Source organism: Macrotis lagotis, chromosome X (genome assembly GCF_037893015.1).
Source record: "Macrotis lagotis isolate mMagLag1 chromosome X, bilby.v1.9.chrom.fasta, whole genome shotgun sequence".
Classification (NCBI taxonomy): domain Eukaryota; kingdom Metazoa; phylum Chordata; class Mammalia; order Peramelemorphia; family Peramelidae; genus Macrotis; species Macrotis lagotis.
Window position 1 is genome coordinate 48493480 of NC_133666.1, and position 20523 is coordinate 48514002.

At 49.9% G+C, this 20523-nt stretch overlaps 1 protein-coding gene and 1 long non-coding RNA gene across 2 annotated transcripts in view; one reads left to right on the forward strand and one right to left on the reverse strand.

Moving 5' to 3' along the window:
- Nucleotides 1–2659, reverse strand: part of LOC141497976 (uncharacterized) — a 52071-nt gene extending 49412 nt beyond the window's left edge. Inside the window, exon 1 of the long non-coding RNA XR_012471501.1 lies at nt 2571–2659. This is a non-coding gene — a long non-coding RNA (uncharacterized LOC141497976). The remainder of the gene's footprint in view (nt 1–2570) is intronic.
- Nucleotides 2403–16779, forward strand: FGF16 (fibroblast growth factor 16). Its single transcript, XM_074200877.1, has 3 exons — nt 2403–2679; nt 10527–10630; nt 16347–16779. The coding sequence occupies exons 1-3, from the start codon at nt 2403–2405 to the stop codon at nt 16590–16592; spliced, it is 627 nt and encodes a 208-aa protein (XP_074056978.1). The 3' UTR covers nt 16593–16779.
- Nucleotides 16780–20523: the final 3744 nt, after the last annotated feature.

A 20523-nucleotide genomic window follows, 5' to 3' on the forward strand; every position in this document is an offset into this window, starting at 1 on the left:
CGGCCAGGCCAGCCGGCACCGCAGCCCCGGGGGCTTCCTGCGTGACTGTGTCTGGCAGGGCCCACGGCGTCCCGAGGGTGGGGCCGGCGCCGCCTCGGCCCCTCACTGGGTCGCGCTCCTGCGCCTCGCCGAGCGCCAGGCTTGGGCACCTCCGAGGCTAAGCCGCGGACAGGCGGGCAGCGGTGACGCCCAACGCGTGTCGGCCAGGCGCCCTGGGCAAGCCCCCTTCCTTCCGGGGCCAAAGCGGCCTACCAGGCCGTGTAGGCGAGTGGGCTGAGGCGCTCCGAACCTCCTCCGAGCCCCGGGTCTGGGGGCCGTGGCCCTGCCCCTCTGGGCCCTTGGGCCCCGGGCCCAGTCGGCCCCTTTGCATGCCTTGGGCCTAATAGCCGTGGCCCTGCCCGGGGGCCCTAACCTCCTCCGACCCCCTCCCGGGCCGACCCCCTCCGCCCCCTTGGGCCCTGCAGACGCTTTAGGCCCGGTTCCGGGCGGCCTAATCTTTCCCGACCCGCCGGGCCCAGGCGCCGCGGCCCGCTTCCATTCCCTAGGCCGCAGCTGTGACCCTGTGGAACCCCCTCCGAGCCCTCGGGCCCAGGAGCCCTGACCCTGCCCGGCCTAGTGGAGGCCCCCAGCCCTGCACCCCAAGCACGCTCCTCCGCGGCCCATCCCCTCCCTGGCTTCCGCCTCCTCCCCCCCCCCAGCTCGGCCCGGGCCTCCTCCTCGCCCTGCTCCCTCCCGTGCTCCCCACCGTGCTCCCTCCCCTGCTCCCCACCGTGCTCCCTCCCGTGCCCTCCTCCCCCCTGCTGTCCCCGTGCTCCCCTGCTCCATCCCCTGCCCCCTTGGTGCTCCCCCGCTCCCCCCTCCCTCCCCGCGCTCCTCCTCCTCCTCCTCCCTCTGCCCCTCCTCCCGCGGCTGCTCCTCCCCCCTGCTCCTCCTGCTCGGCAGCCCTGGCCAGCGGCGGCTGCAGCTGCTGCAGATAGTGTGTCAGGGAGCCGAGCACAGGAGAGAGCTAGGAAACACCTGTTTCCCTCATGAAAAAGGTGGAAGAAAAGCCCCCAGCAGGCTTCGAGGCTCCTCGCGTCTACGCGGCTCTCGGGAGGCCCGTAAAAGACGCGGCCTCCAAACCAGGCCAGATCGGTTTTCCAAAAGATCACTTTCCTCCCTGCCCCCCCCCCCCCCGCGAAACGCCCCTGCCAGTCTTCCCTCCGCTACGTGCCGGGCTCCCTTTCGCCCCCCTCCCGGGGGCATCCCCGGCGCCGCGACATCGGGTCCCTCGTCCCCCCCACCCCCGCCGCCCACCTGCGGGGCCGCCGGGAAGGAGTCCCGAGGCCTGCCGGGCTGCTCGGGCGGCCCCCGGCCGCGGACGGCCCGTGTTAGTCATCCGTCCGTGTTGACGAAGCGCCTACTACGGGCCCCGCGCCGTGCTTCACGGTGGGGGACGCGAGGGCACCAGGGAGCCGCGGGGCGCCCCGTGCCACAGCCACAGCCAGGTGGGAAGACGAGGGTGGGGGCGGGGGGCGGCCCTGGCCCGATCTCTCCCTCCGGGGCTCCGAGGGTCCCGGGGGGGAGTGGGCTCGGGGCGCGGCCGGGCCGGGGGAGGGCCCCCTGGCAGCGGCCGGCGCGGGGCCCCGGGCGCGCGGGGCCCCGTTATTTCCGCAGCTTCGACAAGAACTCGCCCCGAGCTGTTATGGCTCGCTGCGATGTGTAGCTTTTTCCTGCCGGGCTTTTTTTTTTTTTTTTTTCAGAATGAGAGAGGGAGTGAAGCTCGCGCACTCTCCACCCCCCTCTCCCAAAAAGAGCCAAATGGATCCGAGCGGGGGGAACGGCAACCCCAAAGCACGCACACCAATCTCGGAGGGGATGCCAGCGAGGTGTGGCTTGTATTTAAATACCCAATATGTCAATGTAAGGGGAGTGAGTGCGGATGTATATAAAGTGGCGTGCGCCGGGGCGAGCCGGACACAGCGAGGGATGAAAGGCAGCCCGAGATCAAGGCCCAGGGGCCCCGCCACTTTTGTTCCCAGCGCCGCCGCGCAGCAGCCGTCTCCGCCGCGCGCTCCCCGCCGCCGCCGCCGCTGAGCCAGCCGAGCAGGTCCTCCCCCCCCGCCCCCGGCCGGAGGGAGGCCCGCGGAGCAGCCGCCCCAGCGCCAGCGCCGCCCGGGGCCGGCCAGCCCAGCCGCGGAGCCGGGGGCCCGCCGGGCCAGCCCGGGCAGCCGGGAGCTCGGCGCCAGCCCTGCCCGCTCCCCTCGGCCCTGCGGCCGGCCGGCCGGCCCGCGGCGCGCACAGCCCGGCGCGCACACCCTCTCCCGCTCCCACTTGTGGACACACACTCTCGGTCCCCCCCCACCCCGCGCACACCCGCAGCCACCACCCCCCCCACACGCACCCCGAGGACGGCCCGGGCCATGGCCGAGCTCGGGGGGGCCCTGGGCGCCTCTCTGGACTGGGACGCGCCCGGCTTCTCGTCGTCCCTGGGGAGCATGCCCTTCGCCGACTCCCCGGGCTTCCTGACCGAGCGGCTGGGCCAGATCGAGGGCAAGCTGCAGCGCGGCTCGCCCACCGACTTCGCCCACCTCAAGGGGATCCTGCGGCGCCGACAACTCTACTGCCGGACCGGCTTCCACCTGGAGATCTTCCCCAACGGGACGGTCCACGGCACCCGACAGGACCACAGCCGCTACGGTGAGGGGGGGCCGGGGGTGGGCGCGCCCTCCGGGAGGAGACGGGTCGAACCGAAGCGCTGGCGCAGCCGGCGGCTGCTTCCACCCCACCCCCCGGCTGCCCTCGAGGCTGGGCGTCGGTGCGCCGAGGAAGCTCCGGGTGAGCGGGGCGCCCAGATCGGCCGCTGGAGGGGGGCGCCGTGGCCGCCCGACCTGCCGTCCGGCGGGGGGGGGGGGAGACAGAAGCAGGTGTAACCCCCGCTCCCCAAGCGGGCTCCTCCTCCGTCGGGGCGGGACCGTTTCGGCTAGCTCGGCGCCCCGCCGGTGCTGTGCCCCTTCGGGAGAGTCCTCTGACAGCGCCTGGCACTGCTTGACCAGGGCTTGGCAAGGAACGGCCCGATCGCCCCGTCTAGCCCAGCTTCCCAGCCCGACCGGCCCATGGCAATGGGAAGTGGAGTGGGGGGGGGCGTCTGGGTTCCAGGTCTCAGCTTTGGGGAGAACGGCACTTTGTTGTAGAGCACGGGGGGGGGGGGGGGGGACGAATGAGCCGCCGGTCACTGGCACAGCTGGCTCCGGTGCCCACCGACGGGGGCTTCGGGCCGTTCCCCAGTCTAGCCGGTCTCCGATCCTCCCGGCCTGGGTCGGCGGGACTGGCTCCCCCTCCGCCTCCAGCCCCAGGTACCTCTCCTCTGCCCAGCTCCTAGGATGGCCCCGCGGCTGCCCAGCTCATGGCAGCTTGTTCAAAGGGCACAGCCGCCTGTCTCACATACAGAACTAATTACACATTAATATAAACCATGTCCCAGGATGGAGATCATTAGGTCTCTAAACAAATGCGCTCACTCCTTAGCAATGTGGCCATTTTTATTTTCAATTTCCTATTCTCCCCAGCGCTGTCATTCCGCAGGTGCGGTGACAACCAGGCCAATCTTCAGGCCCCAGCAACCCCGCTTTCCCTTCCTAGAGCCTCTGGAACCCCCAAGCAGGAAGGAGATGACCCTTCCTACCCCCCTAGCCAATGCAAATTCAAGGCTCATCTTCCTAAGCCTCCCTTGCACTACTCCCCCCCCCCCCAACCGCCCCCCCCCAATTATCTTTCCTGCCACACTTAGAAAAGCCAAAAGCAGGCACCGTGAAGGACTGTAGGGGTCTGAGGGCAGGGCCCAGCCTGGAAAATGGCTTTGGGGACAGGGCTGGCCTGCTCAGAGCAGGCAGGAACCCTAATGAGGCCTATGTCATCTTGGAAAAATGCATTCTGAGCTGAAGGAGAGTAAGTTTGGGGGTGGGGGGGAGTTCAGTTGAGGGCTGCAGGTGTCTGTATAAACTTTCAGCAGGTCCCTAAGGGGGAATGGGAGGGGGTGGGGCCCACTGCAGGTTGCTAGCTTGGCTCAGCTCTCCCCACTTCTCCAGGGGAGGGAACCCTTTCACCTTTGCCCTCAGAACTGGATTTTTTTTTCCATAGAGGACTGGCCTGAGGATTCTGGGGTGGCTGGCTGCTGGTGTGTGTTAGAGAAAGCCTCACAGACATAGAATGAAGGAGCAAGCCTTCAGGGCAGGGATGGGAGGAGGCCCTCCTGGTACCCAAAGCTGAGAACCAAGCTTCAGAAGCCCCAAGCAAGGTCAACGGAAAGGCAAAATCCAGCACACTGGGACCATGGGTGTTTAATTCCCACTTAGGGTCCCCAAGACCTAGCTGAGGGTTGCAAAGGCAAAGAAAGTGGCCTTTGAGATCCAAAGATCTGAGGTGAAGTCCCAGCTCCATTTAACTAGCCTGGTAATCTGGGACAAGCCCTTGAATTGCTTTTGGCCTCAGTTTCCCCAGCTACAACATCCTAGGCTCTAAAGGATCTCACAGGTCCATTTGGGACACCCGATCCTGCCAGACCACCAGGAGCATGTCTTCCCCCCTCCTCCTCTCCTCCAGCTTCCCTCTTACCTCCTTTTCCCCCACACAACCTCTGCCCCAGAGAGACTCAGCATCGCCGGGTCCCAGGACTCTCCCTCATCAGATTGGTGGATTTCCCATAAAGGCCATTGGAACATTGCTCCAAGTTGTCTTGTGTCCGCCTTCCCAGCCGACTTTGAAGCTAGCAAAAGCCCCAAGCCAAACCTGGGTCTAGCTGGTAGGAAAGGATGGGGGAGCCCTTCCCCCCACCCCACCCTCCTTTTGGACTTAATCAGGCGGAGTATTCAATAAATCGAAACTTGAACATTCCATAAGTGTTTTAGCAGTCAACATTCCTGCCGAGGAAAGGAGACCAGACTGAAGATATAAAATATTATAGATTTCTGCTTTGGGGGAAGGGGGGTAGTCTCCAAAGGCCCCGTAAAGTAAATAGCTATTTGTTGTAATTGGAGAGCAGGGCCCCCGAGGATTACCCTGGAATCCGCATGTTCAGAGAGAGCCCGGCTGAGCCCGAGCACAGCCCTGACTCCAAGTAATAACGTGTTGGCACGGGGGACTGTTTCCCCATCTGTATTCGGTAGCCAGGAGGATTGAAAATCTCTGCTTGGCTGGCCAGCCGGCCCCTTCTGCTCGGACCCCAGCCTTCCCAATGGGCACTTGGAGACCCAGAGGCAGACAATACCCGGGGCCTGGCAGCCGGAGGAATGGAGGCGGGAGGAGTGGGGGGGGGGGGCGGATAGTCTAGTCTCTGCCATAGGGGCAGGGGGCCAGGAACTGATGCAGAGCCCAGAGACGTTGGGGTTTGCCCATCAAGCAGTGCCAACCGTTCTGGCACTGGAAAAGGTCAGAGAATTGGGCAGGGGGGGTGGCAAGCCATGCTGCCCCAGCTCCTCCACTTTTCATCCGATTCTATAGTGCTCACAGGTGATTTCTCTGCAGCAAGCCTTGAGCTAATTCCCATTACAATTCAGCCCCATCCAACCACTTTTGAAGCACCTACTACACCCACTGTCTGTCCTAGGCAACAAAAATGAAACAGTCCCTGCCCTGTGAAGCCTACTTCCTACTGGAGAGAAACAACACTCACCCAGATAAGTAACTGCAAAATCAAGTCATTTGGGGGTACAGGGCGGGGAGCATCAATGCCAGAATTACAAAAGACCTTGAGCTGAACCTTGAAGGGAGCCTCAAGGATTGCATTAAGCAAGATGACAAAGGAGAGCATTTGAGGCAGAGGGAACGGCCTGGGTACTAACATGGAGGCAGGAGATGGAATGGCATGGTCAGGGAACAATAGCACTAAGGCTAATTTGACTGGAACATAGGAGGCGTGAAGGGGATATCACGTGGAAAACCTGTAAAGAGGAATTGGAGCCAGAGGAGGGAAACTGGAGTCCCAGGAGAGAGAAAGGCCTGTGGCCCTGAACCCAGGTTTTCTGTTTAGTCACAATTCTTGAGGTTTCTCAGAAATTTCTGGGACGGTGGGTCTATTTACTGCAGATGGGGAGGGAGTCTGGATTATTAGTGAAGTTTTTGAATGAGGATTGTTCTTTTGTCCAATGGGTATGGCCACAATTATCCTTAGCTGTAGATAGAAGGCTGGATTTGAGATTGGACCAAGAGGTCCATTCATGCTGCAAAAATTTCTCTTCCAAGCCAACAATCTACATCTGAGGGTCATTTCCCCTTTGGAAACTTCTTTGAATAAGGTGTTATTTCAAGAAAACTCCCATAAAATTTGATGACCATCTCAGAGAAGCCAGAAGGAATAGGACACAGGTCTAAGTTTTGATTAGGGAGGTTGATGACGAGAAGGATTTCCAAAGACTAGAGATCGCTGGTCCAGACCCTCAGTTTAAATAGAAGAAAGCCCAGATAAGGGAAGAGACTTGCCCAAGGTTACACTGGGAGGAAGGAGTAGAAACTGGACTTGAACTCGGGTCCTCATCTAGTCTTTTAAAAAGTTTAATGGATGCCTTTTGTTCATACAGCACAGTTCTTTCTAGACCTATTCCCCCTCTCCCTGCCAAACTGACCCCTCCCTTATATTAAAAAATAAGTCACTTAAGCAAAATCGTTGCTACAGCAATTGAATCTGACAATGTGTACAGACAGCATATCCAGAGCTCTTTCCACTTCAGTCTGCAAATGCTCTGGGCCTGGAGGGTTGCAGGCCTGGCTGCTGACAGGGAGTGTTAGAGAAAAACTTTAGCCACTTAGCAACTTTGCCCTCCGACACCTACTTCCCCTTAAAACTCCAAAAGGGGGGAAAGGACTTGTTCACCCTGCATTCCTGCTGGCCAGGAATGCCAATCCTATCATCACGTACCTCTCAGCAGGCCCCCTCCTTGGGTGCACTCCAGCTGAGAAGAAAATTGGCAAACCAACATGGTGCCCAAAGACAGCTGGGCAGGGGGATTTCAGGAGTAGGGAGAACAGGGACGTGGAAGATTTGTCTGACAAGTCCACACCTCTGAGATTTAAGCTTTCTTGAGCAGTAGTGGGGCCCAGGAGGGAAAGTAATGAATTGAGAATCAGAGCATCTGCTCTTTACCATGTGACCTTGGGCAAGTCACTTAATTTCTAGTCCTAAATTTTCCTCCTCCATAAAATGATAAGATCAGACTACTAGACAACACAAAAATATTCTTGTTTTGTTTTGTTTTAGGTTTTTGCAAGGCACATGGGGTGAAGTGGCTTGCCCAAGGCCACACGGCTAGGTAATTATTAAGTGTCTAAGACCAGATTTGAACCCAGGTCCTCCTGACTCCAGGGCCGGTGCTTTATCCACTGCGCCACCTAGCCGCCCCCCAAAATATTCTTAAATGAAGGCTAAGGAAAACTGAGTTTTTAAAGTTGCAAAGAATCTTAAAGATGACTTAGGCATCATTACTTAGTGCATGTCAGTCCTTCTTACAAAGGAGGAAACTAGGGGCAGCTAGGTGGTACAGTAGATGGAACAGCCATCCTGGAGTCAGGAGGACCTGAGTTCAAATCCATCTCCAGACACTGTTTAATTACCTGGCTGTGTGACCTCGGGTAAGTCATTAAACCCCATTGCCATGCCAAAAAAAAAAAAATGACCAAAAGCCAACAACAAAGGAAGAAGCTATAGCACTCTTCCTCTTGTTAGAGGTTACAATGAGTTATGGGGGAAAGTCATGCCCTTTCACCCTTAGAATGGTGGAAGGTTTGAGAAACCCATAGAATACCTTCCCAGTGTTCTTGCAGGCAGCAGGGGAATGGACTAGATGCAATCAAGGATTTCATATGGAATCAACAGAGCAGGGTGAGCCAGGTTCTTAGGAAAGAAAAACCTTAGCCATATGGACCACCACATAGAGCGTTGTATAAACACAGTACACCCCTTTAGATCAGGGTGGAGGAAGTTGACCTAACCATCTGAAACACAGGCAACAAAGACAGCCACATGACTATCAGATGAAAAAGCCCATTCTGCTTACCTAGTTTGGATCCAGAAGCCTTCAATAGGAACAGCATTGGCCCGTAGGTCCAGTTTGAAGTTTTGCGTTAGCCCTGACTTCCTTTCCCCACCCTTACCCCCCCACCCCACCCCATTTTCCTTTGTTTCCAGGGCCTTCCTGATCTCTCCACCTTTGCCTAGTTAGCTCTGAGTATAAGAAAATGATCTTGGGTCTTACCAACTTTCCCCAAGTCTGCAGAAGCAGGGATATTCCCAGAAAGAGACTATTCCAAGTCTGACACCATCCATTATCTTTTTAGCTCTGAATTGGGAGATGGACCTCCTAGAACCTAATATTTCTCTTCTCCCCCCCCCCCCCCGGGATGTTTTTGGAAGGCCATTTGTCAATTCTCAGGAGGGAAATGGCAAATGATGAGCTTGACCACTTGCTGGCTGTGTGACCTTGGGCAAACCAATCTGGGCCCCAGCTTCTTCCTCTATAAAATGAGGTGTTTGCTCTGTTCCCACATCCTTCCAGCTCTAAAAATGGCTAATTAGTCACTTATATAGCAATTAAAGATTTGCAAAACAGTTGTCTCCCTGACCCTCCCAACAATCCTATGTGGTAAAGGGCTACTGTTCACCCCCATTTTACAGAAGGGGGATAACATAACTAATTAGTGACTGAAGCTAGATAGGAACTCAGGGTTTCCTGACTCCAAGTCCTGGACTCCATCCACTCTGCCACCTAGTAGCCTAATGTTCTAGGTTCTAGGTTTCTGGTTAACCTTGACATTTTAGGAGTCCCACTCAATCAGTGCCCCAGGTGGCACTTTGGTTTTTTGTTTTGTTTTGTTTTTTGAGTTAGCTGCAAGGCCAGGAGGGAGAGAAATGAGGCAGGGGTCACTCTAAAGGATAGTAAGCCAGTGTTCTGTCCTCTGTCAAGAGGTAAGCTAGGAAGAAAGCTGTTGACCCCTTTTATCTGTGAATTAGCTGAGATTCTCAACACAATAATGGCTTTGGTGTCAGTCCTTTCTCTTTCTCACTGTGCCCCTCGGCTGGATATCTTTTCATGTGGATCCTCCAGGGCTGAAAGCCTAAACCCAACCTATCCATTCTTGACTTGTCAATACTCATTCTCTAGGAATTGTGGTAGAGTGTGAGATTGGGTCATTGGTTTTCCTCACCTTGGGACTGGACCATCTATCTTTTCTTTCATGTTCATATAGCTCTCAAACAGAAATCCTCTCTTTTGCTTCTTCCCCAAAGTGTCCCTTTGGGCAAAGCTTTTGAGTAATTCTTGGCCCATAGTCATCCACAATCAAGAGTTGACTCTTTGTTTTAAGAGAAGCTTAAAACAACCTGCATTCCAGTCCCACTCCTACTCCTGTTTAAATGTAAGCCCCAGGCCATTGTCCATTTGGGTCCAAGATGTAAGTGCCAATGGGCAAGCTGGGTTCTCCATTTAAGCATGTTTCCTTTTATGACACCCATGTGGTGCTGATACCTAAATCCATTTAAGTATGTATCTGAATCTGCACAATAAGCAGTCTTCATCCGCTTGATTTTGTAATTTTGTAATTTTTAATTTTATTCATTTAAGGCAATGGGGTTAAATGACTTGCTAGGCAATTATTAAGTGTCTGAGGCCGGATTTGAACTCAGGTCCTCCTGACTCCAGGGCTGGTGCTCTATCCACTGTGGCACCTAGATGCCTCCATCCACTTGGTTTTTAATGTGTGAATAGTTGGGCTGAAACTCTTGAGTGACCATGAGGCTCATAGATGCGATTTGAAAATGTCCTGGGGCTTGAGGCAGTTCAGTAGCGGCACAAACTTTAGTATATGGAGGATCTACTCCCACAACTCTTCCATTTGGACTACCTTTGGGGAAGACATTGTTTACTAGGGACTTGATGCTAATAGAAGCAAAGGGTCATCAAACAAAGTTATTTGGTTGTGGCATCTTGCAAGAAACTTTGCATGGCTTTACCATATGCATGGGAGACACGTTGTTGGGGCAGAACCTTTTAAGATGACTTTTGGCTCTGCCTTAATTGAATACTTCCTGAAAGTCTCTAATTGGCACAGTAGAATGTGGGATTCTCAACAGTCTGTTGATTTGTTGGAAAATGTTTTTGATGCAGACCCACTGGCCTCTATCCTCATTCATAAAGAATGGTTTGAGGTTAGTTTTGAAGATTTCAGAGTTGGGATAGGAAGCATACGGGTTGCAAATCAATGATCGATTGTTGTTCCCATTTTATGGATGGAGCAATTTGAAACCTGGAGAGGTCTAGGGGGTCCTGGCAGAAGGCAAGCAGAATGGCCCTGCCAAGACTAGACCCCAAGGCTCTTGAACCACTCCCTCTCATCCTTCACTCCAGGGCTAAGCATGGTCATTTCTTAAATAAAACCACTTTGACCACGTAACCTACCAAAGTGTTGACAATCAAAGGAAAAAAAAGACCAGGGAAGAGAGGAGGGAAGTTTCCTTTTTATATCATTAATGATGACTATGTTTTCCGTTTTCATTATAGGAATCTTGGAATTTATCAGCCTGGCTGTGGGACTGATCAGCATCAGAGGAGTGGACTCAGGCCTGTATCTAGGGATGAATGAGCGTGGAGAGCTATATGGCTCGGTAAGTTGAAGATTCGCCATTTCTTTTGAGTTTGGGCTAGCTCGAAGTAGTAGAAATCCTAGCACTAGCAAAAGAGGGAGATGATTCTTCTGAAGAGAAGGCCAGAAGATATTTTCTGAGTGGTTTGTTTGGGACCCAGATTCTGACTTTCCATTGGTGACACAAGAAAACATTCTGAGGATATATTCCATTTTTTTTTTAATGAATAACTCTTTTAATCATCATCAGAAGTGATTTCCCAAGAATCAGTTTGGTAGCAGGATCTGGGTTGCCCACTCCTCCTACATAGCCTAGCTTTTCAATAGGTCGAAACCTCAGTAAAATCACTGAAGGGTCCCTCAATCTGACCACATTCCCTGAAGGGCCCAAGGCCCTTACTCTTCCCCAATTCTCACTCCAGTGGCCGCCTGCCTGCCCAGGCAACCTTCTCCTCCCACCTAAACATCAAATCAATTGAATCATGGGATGTCCAAGCTGGAAGAGATCTCAATTGGTGGCAGAGAAACTTGAGGTCTATAGAGAAGCCTAAATGACATATCCAAGGTCACGTAGCTTGTAAGGAGTAGTGCTGGCTTCCAAACTTAAACAGAAAGACATGACTTCCCTCACTTTCCCATCATCCACTTAGGGCTTTGCAGTTTGGTGAGTGACCTTTCTCCTTATCTGTCAAATAAATTCACCCTAGTGGGTGCTGATGGGTTAGTACTCCTACTGCCAGCCCTCTAAGGACTTATTTTTAATTTTAACAGGAGCCCTGAGGAGAGAGAGGAAGATCGAATCCAAAGGATTAACTCTTAATAGTAAAGTGTTGGGCACTAAGACAGGTGGTCAGAGAGAGATTTGGGGGCAATGGAAAGTCAGCATAAAGAGTAATAAACTAGGAATTGAGTTTGGATTCTAGGTATAACTGACTAGCTGTGTAAGCCTTTGCAAGTCAATTTTTCTAAATTTCCTTTTCAGAAAGGAAAGGAAGCAGCCAAATTGTGCCATTTCTTGAGATCCCAAACAGCTTCAAAGATCTATGATCTAATTTGAAGACCAGGCCAACTTGTACCACATAGGCTGCTATGTACTCTTCCCATATTTGAAATTGCCTTTAGTTCTGGGGATTTCAGCTATGCCAACTCATCCTTTGTCTGAAGCAGAACCCCTACCTAGCACAGCCAGAGAAGGGGGTGGTGATAATTTCTCTTTCTAGAGGTGAGCAGCCCAGGAACAGGCAGATGAGCCTCTGCCCCAACTGGGGAGGCTGCTGTCCCCATGTGTGCCTCAGTTTGCCTTGAACAAGCAGCTATATGCCAAACCCCTTGACACCAACCATCTTTCCAAATAGGCCTAGACCTCAAGAAAGATGAGCCCCCTACCCCTACTACATGAGATATAATGGATAGAGAGTGGACCTTGGAGTCAGAAAGACCTTACAAACTTCTTTGTACCTCAGTTTCCTTCTGTGTAGAATGATAGGATTCAACTTGATGATCTCTAAATCTGACTCTATGATCTTATAAGGCTTCATGATGGGTAGAGGAGTAGCGCTGAGGGATGTCAGCTAAGCACCAACCTTTTCAGTAACTGACAGCTTAGGCTTAGAGCAGAAGTACTGGGTGGTTCCAAAAGCAGAACTACGACAAGAATGACATGCTACCCGGAAAGGGGAGAGTGGTGTGCATGGCAGGACATTTTGCTGAGGTAGCCTAGAGGGAAGAGAGTTATGGTTTTAGATTTGTAAGGGATCTTGGGGGGGGGTCTTCTCATCCAACTCCCCCCCCCCCCATTTTTAAAAGAGGACACTGAGACCAAGGGATAGTGAATGACTTGCCCCAAGGGCATGGGGCTAGTAATTGGCAGAGCTGAGATTTGCATCCAGGGCCCTTTCCACCACTGCAAAGTGCAGAAAGAAGGAAACCTATTAAAGGCATCAAGAACAAAACACTGGCACTTGGGGTCAACCCATTTAACAGGTCTCTAGGGAGGTTAGCACCATCCATTCAGGAACAAGGGCAGTGACTAGCAGAACTGTAGCTCAGCCAAGCTTGGCAGAGAACCCACAACTATTTACTCAATACCTTAGGCTAAGGGCACAGACAGGGATGGTAGCAGGTTGGATCTGTATTTGTTTTGACCTGGTATCAAGTCAGATCAAAGCAATGCCAAAGGGTTGCAGAGGATATAGAAGACATTTATTCATTTTATAGGCCACCCTTAATCAGGTGGCCTGGGTACAGGTGGCATGTCCACATGCTTAATTTCTTTTCTAATGGACCAGGAGATCAGGGATCTACTATAGTTAGAGCTTAACTGGATTTTGGCAAAGCATTTGACAAAAGTCTCTCATGGTTTGGTTTGGTTTTTGACAAGATGGAGAGATTGGACTCTGATAATATAGTTACATGTATTTGGGACTGGTTGATTGACCCTAGCCAAACAATAGTCGATTATGGTCCCATAATTCTTGGGAAGGAGGGATTTGTGCTGGACCCTGTGCTTTTAAACTATTGTTTTCCAATGACCCAAGTGAAGGCATGAGTGGTCTCTTTACTCCTCTAATCATCTTCTCCAGTCCTCTCATTTTACACATCAGACTCGAGAGGTAAGATGACTAGCCAGGATTTGAGGTCAGCTTTCTTGACTCTTGAGAGGCCACTTGATGTAGTGGTGTCAATTTCAAATAGAAATGGGGGCCACCAAACTGTAACTAAGGATCCCCATAGACTATATAGTGATTGAGAGAACCATAAATGTTTATAGATTTCTTTTTTATTAATACATTAACTCATTAAAATTGGATAGGAACTCCCCATTGGTCTGGTTTGGGCTACAACCTGAAGAGTGGGGCTGTGTGTTGAACACCTGGTATAGGGGAAATGATGGGGGCTGACCTCAAAGTGGGGAGCCCTAGGCACATCCATGCTCTAGGCAGTTCTTAAGTCTAGGTTGCAAAGAAAGTGCCACTCTCTGTCTTCATTCAGATTTTGGCAATATCCAGAAAATCACACTTCCTGCTCCTTGTCCTAACTTTCTTGTCTCCAAAACACACTTTCCCTAATTTGGGCCTAAAACTGTTGGTTCCGGGGTTGGTTTTCAAGAACAAAGCAGGGTGGGTGAGGATCATTCCCATTTCTAAGAAAAGAAAAGAGATGATCTACCTTAGTCTTGCCTCCATATTTTGCCGAAGAGGGAAACTGAGGCGCAGAGAAGGTAAGGAAGTGACTAGCTTAAAGCAAACTGCCAAAGGCAGGTTAGACAAGTTCAAGAACAGTGCTGCTCGCACAGTATAATGCGCTGCCTGCATGGTTCCTCTCTCCCCCTCACCCCCCACCATAGTACGTCAGAGAGAGGCAGGCAAGCACTGGGGACACCTCTAGGCAATCATGAACTTTTATGTCAGCCAGAAAAGAAAGCCCCTCCCCTTGTTAACCTTGGTGCTTATGGGGGCTTCCCTTCATTTTTTTTTTTTTTTTTTGGTTTCTGCAAGGCAATGGGGTTAAGTGAATTGCCCAAGGTCATATAGCTAGATAATTATGAAGTGTCTGAGGCTGCATTTGAACTCAAGTCCTCCTGACTCCAGGGTCAGTGCTCTCTCTACTGCGCCACCTAGCTGCCCCTTTCCCTTCATTTCTAATTTCCATTCTAGGCTGGAGAAAATCTATTCTCCAAAGACCTTAACTAAATCACATTCTTCTTTTGGGTCTGTTTCCTCATATAACAAGAGGAGGCTGGGCTAAATAATCCTTGGGGATCCCTCCAATTCTAACACTCTGATCCTGTGACCAGCTCAGACCCCACCATGCCAGATGCTTTTAAGGTTAGGGAGCCCACAGGGCAGTCCTCCTCCCAGATGGTCTGCTTCCCAGGCCACTTCCCCTCCCCCCCCATTCTCCCCTCCTTGCAGTAGGACATTTTTTCCTGACATCTGAGAGATAGGCCTGTCCCCAGCACTTGGTATCATTGTCCCCTTCTGAAATGGCAGTCACATCAAGGGTGAAAGGATAAGCCGCCAAAGCTGAGGTTCTTCCAAGGGGCCCTTCATCTCTTGGGAGCCCTATATAGGTTTGAGACTATTCTACCTGGCAGCTAGTGTGGTTGACTGGAATCCCACCCAGAGGATGGCAAGGGGCTCCTTGCTTCCTCAGCCAGAAGGGGTTTAGGGTGAAGCTATCCCATCATAGAAAAGAGAATGGCCAAGCCGAGCATCCAACCTCATTTTATACACAAGGAAGGAAAAGTCCAGTAGAGGAGAGTGACTTACTTTCCTCATCCCCCCCCTTTCACTTATGCCACTCTAGTATTTAATACCCACCAATGTTGTGGGAAGTACCTCCTCAGCTCGAACCTGAGTCTCTTGTGTTATAGCTCATGTCAGGTTTCTTTCTAAAGTGATTTTTTTTTTTAGTTTTTAATTTTCTTTTATGTCAGGTTTCTTTTTCTACATTTTTTTTGGGGGGGGATTCTCTCCACTGTTTAAAACTTCAAGCCCTGGCTTTCCTGGTAGAGCAAAAGCTCTGAGTAATTCTACTCCTTTCCCCCATTCCCAGCATCCTTTTGGCTAGTAGTCTAGGTACCTGCTCCTTGGCTCAGAGATTTTTTTTAGTTTTTTTTTTGCAAGGTAATGGAGGGTTACATGACTTACCCAAGGCCACAGAACTAGGTAATTATGAAGTGTCTGAGGCTGGATTTGAATTCATGTCCTCCTGACTCCAGGGCCAGTGCTCTATCTAAACTACACCAGCTAGCCACCCCTGGCTCCAAGATTTTGATAGACCTGGCAGGAATCTTGGGAGGTCATTGAATCTATTACCCAAAGGCACTTTGGGAACAAGTAACAAAATCACAGTTCGAACTCAGGTCTTCTGCCTCTTCTGCCATCCCTTCCTGTTGTTTCTCTGGGCTTTCTCAGAACAGGAGATTTCTATACACAATCGACACATTCAGTGATTGATGCCTGTGGGATATCATTTCCAGGAAACCTCACCCAGACACAAATTGGCTTAAAGCCCTAACCGTGCCCCTGTGCCCATTATGTAGAGGAAATGGGGCTGCCTTTCAACCGAGGCTCAGGTCAGGTCATGTACAACTGCATGACCTCGGCCATGTTACCCTCCCAGGAGCTTAGGTTTCCTCAAGTATAAAATGAAAATAACACCCCCTGGCTTAATTCCTCCAAGTTATCTGGAGGAAAGTAGAAAATGATTGGAGACAAGGGAGTAATTTTCATCCTCATATTTATTCTAAGCTATTCTGTCACTGACACCTCTGTGTGTGACGACTATTCAGCTCCTTTACTGATGGTGGGTTTTTAGAAGGGGAGGAGACTTGAAGAGCAAGGGAAGAAATCAAAAAAGAAGTTGATGAGCCAAGGGCAAATTTACCTCCATTGGAACTTAAGGCCAGGCCCTACTCTTTCCCACCTCCAGGCTTTTGCTGTTGCTGTTCTCACCCTTGGAAGTCCCTTTCTTGATACTGGTATCTCCATAGCCTAGCATAGTGCTTGGCAACTATCAGGGGCTTAATATGTTTTTTCTTCACAACTTGTTGAGGAAATGATGATGATGATATATTTATATACATACAACACCCAACATCCATCCTTCTGTCCCTGCTGAGAAGAGGGAAGTATATTTCCTCAATTCTCGAGAATTTCATGTGTGATCTAAATTTCTCTGGGCCGTTTGAAAAGAAACGTAATGGGGTCTGCCTGATTTTCTCTCCCTGACAGAAGAAACTCACCAGAGAATGTGTTTTCCGGGAGCAGTTTGAAGAAAATTGGTACAATACCTACGCGTCCACCTTGTACAAGCATTCGGATTCGGACAGACAATATTATGTGGCCTTGAATAAAGACGGTTCACCTCGGGAGGGCTTCAGGACTAAGCGGCACCAGAAGTTCACCCACTTTTTACCCAGGCCTGTTGACTCCTCTAAGCTCCCTTCCATGTCCAGAGACCTCTTCCGCTATAGATGATGTGCCTGGTCTCTGTTTCCCCTCCCCCGCCCCACCAGTGATGGGGCCACAGTTATGTCCTTGAGCTCTATATACTCCTAGCCTTTCAAGCGATCCTTTTTAACAACTTCGATAACAGAGAAGCACTTAAGTTGAACTCAATCCAGCCGAGCCCTCGTTGTTGAAAGTGTATTTACAGGTTGCGTGATTTGGGGGAGGGTTGGGTGGGGAATGGGGGGGGAAGAGGGAGGGGGGAATACGACCTACACATCACCCCAGAGGTGGTGAAAGAGCAGTTGGGGGAAGGGAGGAAAGGGAAGGGAGGGGAGGGAAAGGGAGGGCAATGGAGGGGAGTTGGGGGGGGGGGTGCGTTCCCAACCACACAAACCACACAGACACCCTGACATCAAGCACATGAAAGAAGACCCCCAGAGATTGCTGCCATCCACAAAATCCCTGGGGAGCCAACAACCCCATATGTAGGAAGAGGGAGGAGGGGAGTAGGAAGGAAAAAAATATAAACTATTTAAGATTTAAGCATGAACATTGTGCATAAGGACAAACACTATTTATGAAATATGCTATTTATTTTGTATGTTTATTTATTTCAAAAGAATTTTATTTTTAAGAGAGATGTTATGACTGGATTTTAGTCAGAAAGAATAAGGTCCTACTGAAACAGGAAACAAATGAGTTTTTGATGGTTTACTGGCAATAAAATGGGCTTTATGATGTGGATTGCTGGTGACCTCATTGATTGGCTCACTCTTTCAGGAGGTCAGCTTCCTTTTCCTCTCCAACACCTTAACAGTGGTGTTGACCAGCCTGCTTAGAGGCAGGTGACCCCATTATTCAGTATTTATTGAGTGCAGACTGAATACTCAGCAGTGCCACTGGCTGATGATGACTATCTTGGCTAGCTTTTGCTTCAGTGGGCATCGCAAGTATTCCTAGCATCCTTGTTTTAATGATCAAGCTTTCTCACTGCTGTGGTCATGTAGCTAATGAATACCTGTTGGTTTGGGCAACAAAACCCAGGTCTCCAGAAACAAAACCAATTGTTTGCAAGTTTTTTTGTCCATTTTACTACCAACTGGCTGTGTGAACTCTTTAGGGGTCATTCAGATCTTAGAACTAGGGCCAGAATGCAAACATAAGCCATTTGTCTAATGTCCTCATGTTACAGATCAGGAAACTGAGGTCCAGGGAAGGGAAGGGACTCAGCCTAGGTCACACAGACTTTTAGAGTAACTTCTTCCACATGTCTCCTCATTCATCAGACATTTAAGCACCAATGTGGCCCACCCTTTCCATTGTGACTGGAGGAATACAAAGGCAAATCAGATGGGGTCCCCTACCCTTCAGAAGCTTACAATTTATTAGGAGAAATGGGATGCTCATACATATAAAAATATTATGAGTTCAAGAGAAACAAACAATATGGAATGAGGCAAACAATCCAAAACCCTTCAACCCAGAGGGTAGTGTAACTGTCAGACAATAAGGGAAAAATAGGAAGAGTCAGAGTCAGGAACAGGAAAGAGCTTTTAAGGTAGCAGAAAAGTGAAAAGTGGGGAGAATCAAGGTGGTTTAACAGCATGGGGACCAGAACGATCAGAGGCAGATTGCAAAGGGCTTTGAATTCTATGTCAACTTTGGTCTTCCTTTAGCAGGCAGTAGAGAGACAGGCAATAAAGTTACTTGAGTCAGGGAAACACATTGCAGTCAGGTTCTTTTGGCTGCTGTGTGGACAAGAGGTTAGGGTAGGAAGTGACTAGCTGGTCGAGAAGATGATATTTGACTATGAGTTTGGGACTTCTGGACCACAACTAGAAAGATGAAATGTCTAGTTCTGAAGAATGAAATTCTGAACACCCAAAGAGAAATAATTCTGTTGAGCCCAATGGAGACTGATATGGATGCATAGGCTGCTCTCTGACCAACTTAATTTTCAAAAGATCAGTATAGAAAGACAGGAGGAAAATAAGGGCAAATAACAAACCTAGAACAAAACCATGGCACTATTCACTAAGAAGTCCAGGAGGACTAGAAGTCAGAATGAGTTGAGTCTGGCAAGGAAAGTCAAGAACAAATTGGGGAGGGAGGAGCTATACTAGGCAAGAAAGATCCAAGTAGAATAATGGTGGGAATGATGATGAAGAAAAGGTAAGAATTACCCGGCTCTTACTTTCTTCTATTCAGAAAAACTAAAAGCACGCTTATCAAAGGTACATATCCAGGGCCTCACAAGTGGATTACTTCAGTGGAATATGAGTTCGGTAGAAATATTCAAATCTATCAAAATAGTGGAGAGGGAATATTAGCACTAGCATTCCTACATGTTCAGAGACTGCCTAGATTTGGATCATAATTCATTGGAATCTAAATGTTATAAACCTTTCTGTTTAGTTATAGTACTCTTCTGTATGAACCTCGTAGCTAACACATCTTACTTGACCAGAGCGTTAGGGAAGTTTTTGGGTTTTTTTCCTGATTTAAAAAAATAATAGTTGTATTAGTGCCTTATCTTTTGATATCTAAATCATTTCTAAATAGAATCCCCCTCATCACCATTCAATGAACCTTCCCTTGTAGCAAAGGAAAACTGTTAAGCAAAATCAATGTGCAGTGTTCCACACCCATAGTCCCTCATTTCTCCAATTAAAGGAGTGAAGCGTGTTGCCTCATCTCCTGGGCCCAGGTTGATTATTACAATTATACAGTGTTCAATTTTTGTTGTTGTTCTTTCCATTTACATTTTTGTAGTCATGCCTATTATTTTCCTGGTTCTGCTTAATTACTCTGCATCAATTCATAGAGGTCTACTCATGTTTCTTTGAATTCCTCATACTCGTCATTTCTTATGGTGCAATAATACTCCCATGATGTTTATAGATCACAGTTTGTTTAGCCATTCCTTGGTTGATGGGCATCTACTTTGTTTCCAGCTTTTTGCTTCCACAAAAGTACAATTATGAATATTTTGGTACATATTGGGACCTTCCTTTGTGTCTGACCTTTTCTTTGCCAAAGAGAATAATCTTAGACTTAAGAAAACGGAACAAGAATGGTTAATGGGAAATTGACATCCAGTATTGGTAGGAAAATTGTAAAGAAGGCACCTAGCTATCTTGAGTGACTGTGAGAAATTAGACCCAGATGAACTATATCTCCTGATCCTGGAAGAACCGTGGAATGTATTCTCATGTGTTCTTGAATATAGACTTAGATCTGGAAAACCCCTTAGAAGTCACCTGCAGTCCACCCTTCTCCTTTGGCAGATGAGGAAATGAAGCCCAGAGAGATGAAGTGATTTGCCCAAGGTCACACAGAGTCAGCATTCTCCCCATACCATACTACCTTTCACTATGACTGAATCATCATGAGATGGTTGGAAAGAGACATGTGCCATGGGAATGGAGAAGGAGAAGTGTCCTGATTTTTTTTCAAAAGGAAAGTTTGATAGCATCATGGAAGATGATCTCCAGTGAAGTATCCAAGGGATCCATGCATGGCCACATGATGGTGAACACATTTGTCGGTGTCTTGGATAAAAGTTTATGAATTCTGCAAATGACACAGAGCAAATAGGGCAGTTGAAATATTGAATGACAATCTGTCAGAAGAGATCCTGGGCTGACTAATGGGACGTAACTTAATGGAGATAAATATGAAATCGTATGCTCAGAATTGTAAAAAAAAGCCACTCCACAAATATAAGATGAGGGAGGTGTTGCTAGGGAAGAGTTGATACAAGACAGAAGAATTCTCCTGCACTGATTGCCAGCTCAATATGAGGCAACAATGTGACAGGAAGGCCAGAATGACTTCCCAAGATCTCCAGACTCATTAAGAGAGGCAGTATTGAGAACTATGGAGCTGACAACCACTATGTGTCCTCATGGGCACAACCTACCTCACAGGATGGAACCTCCATTCAAATCTAGAACCT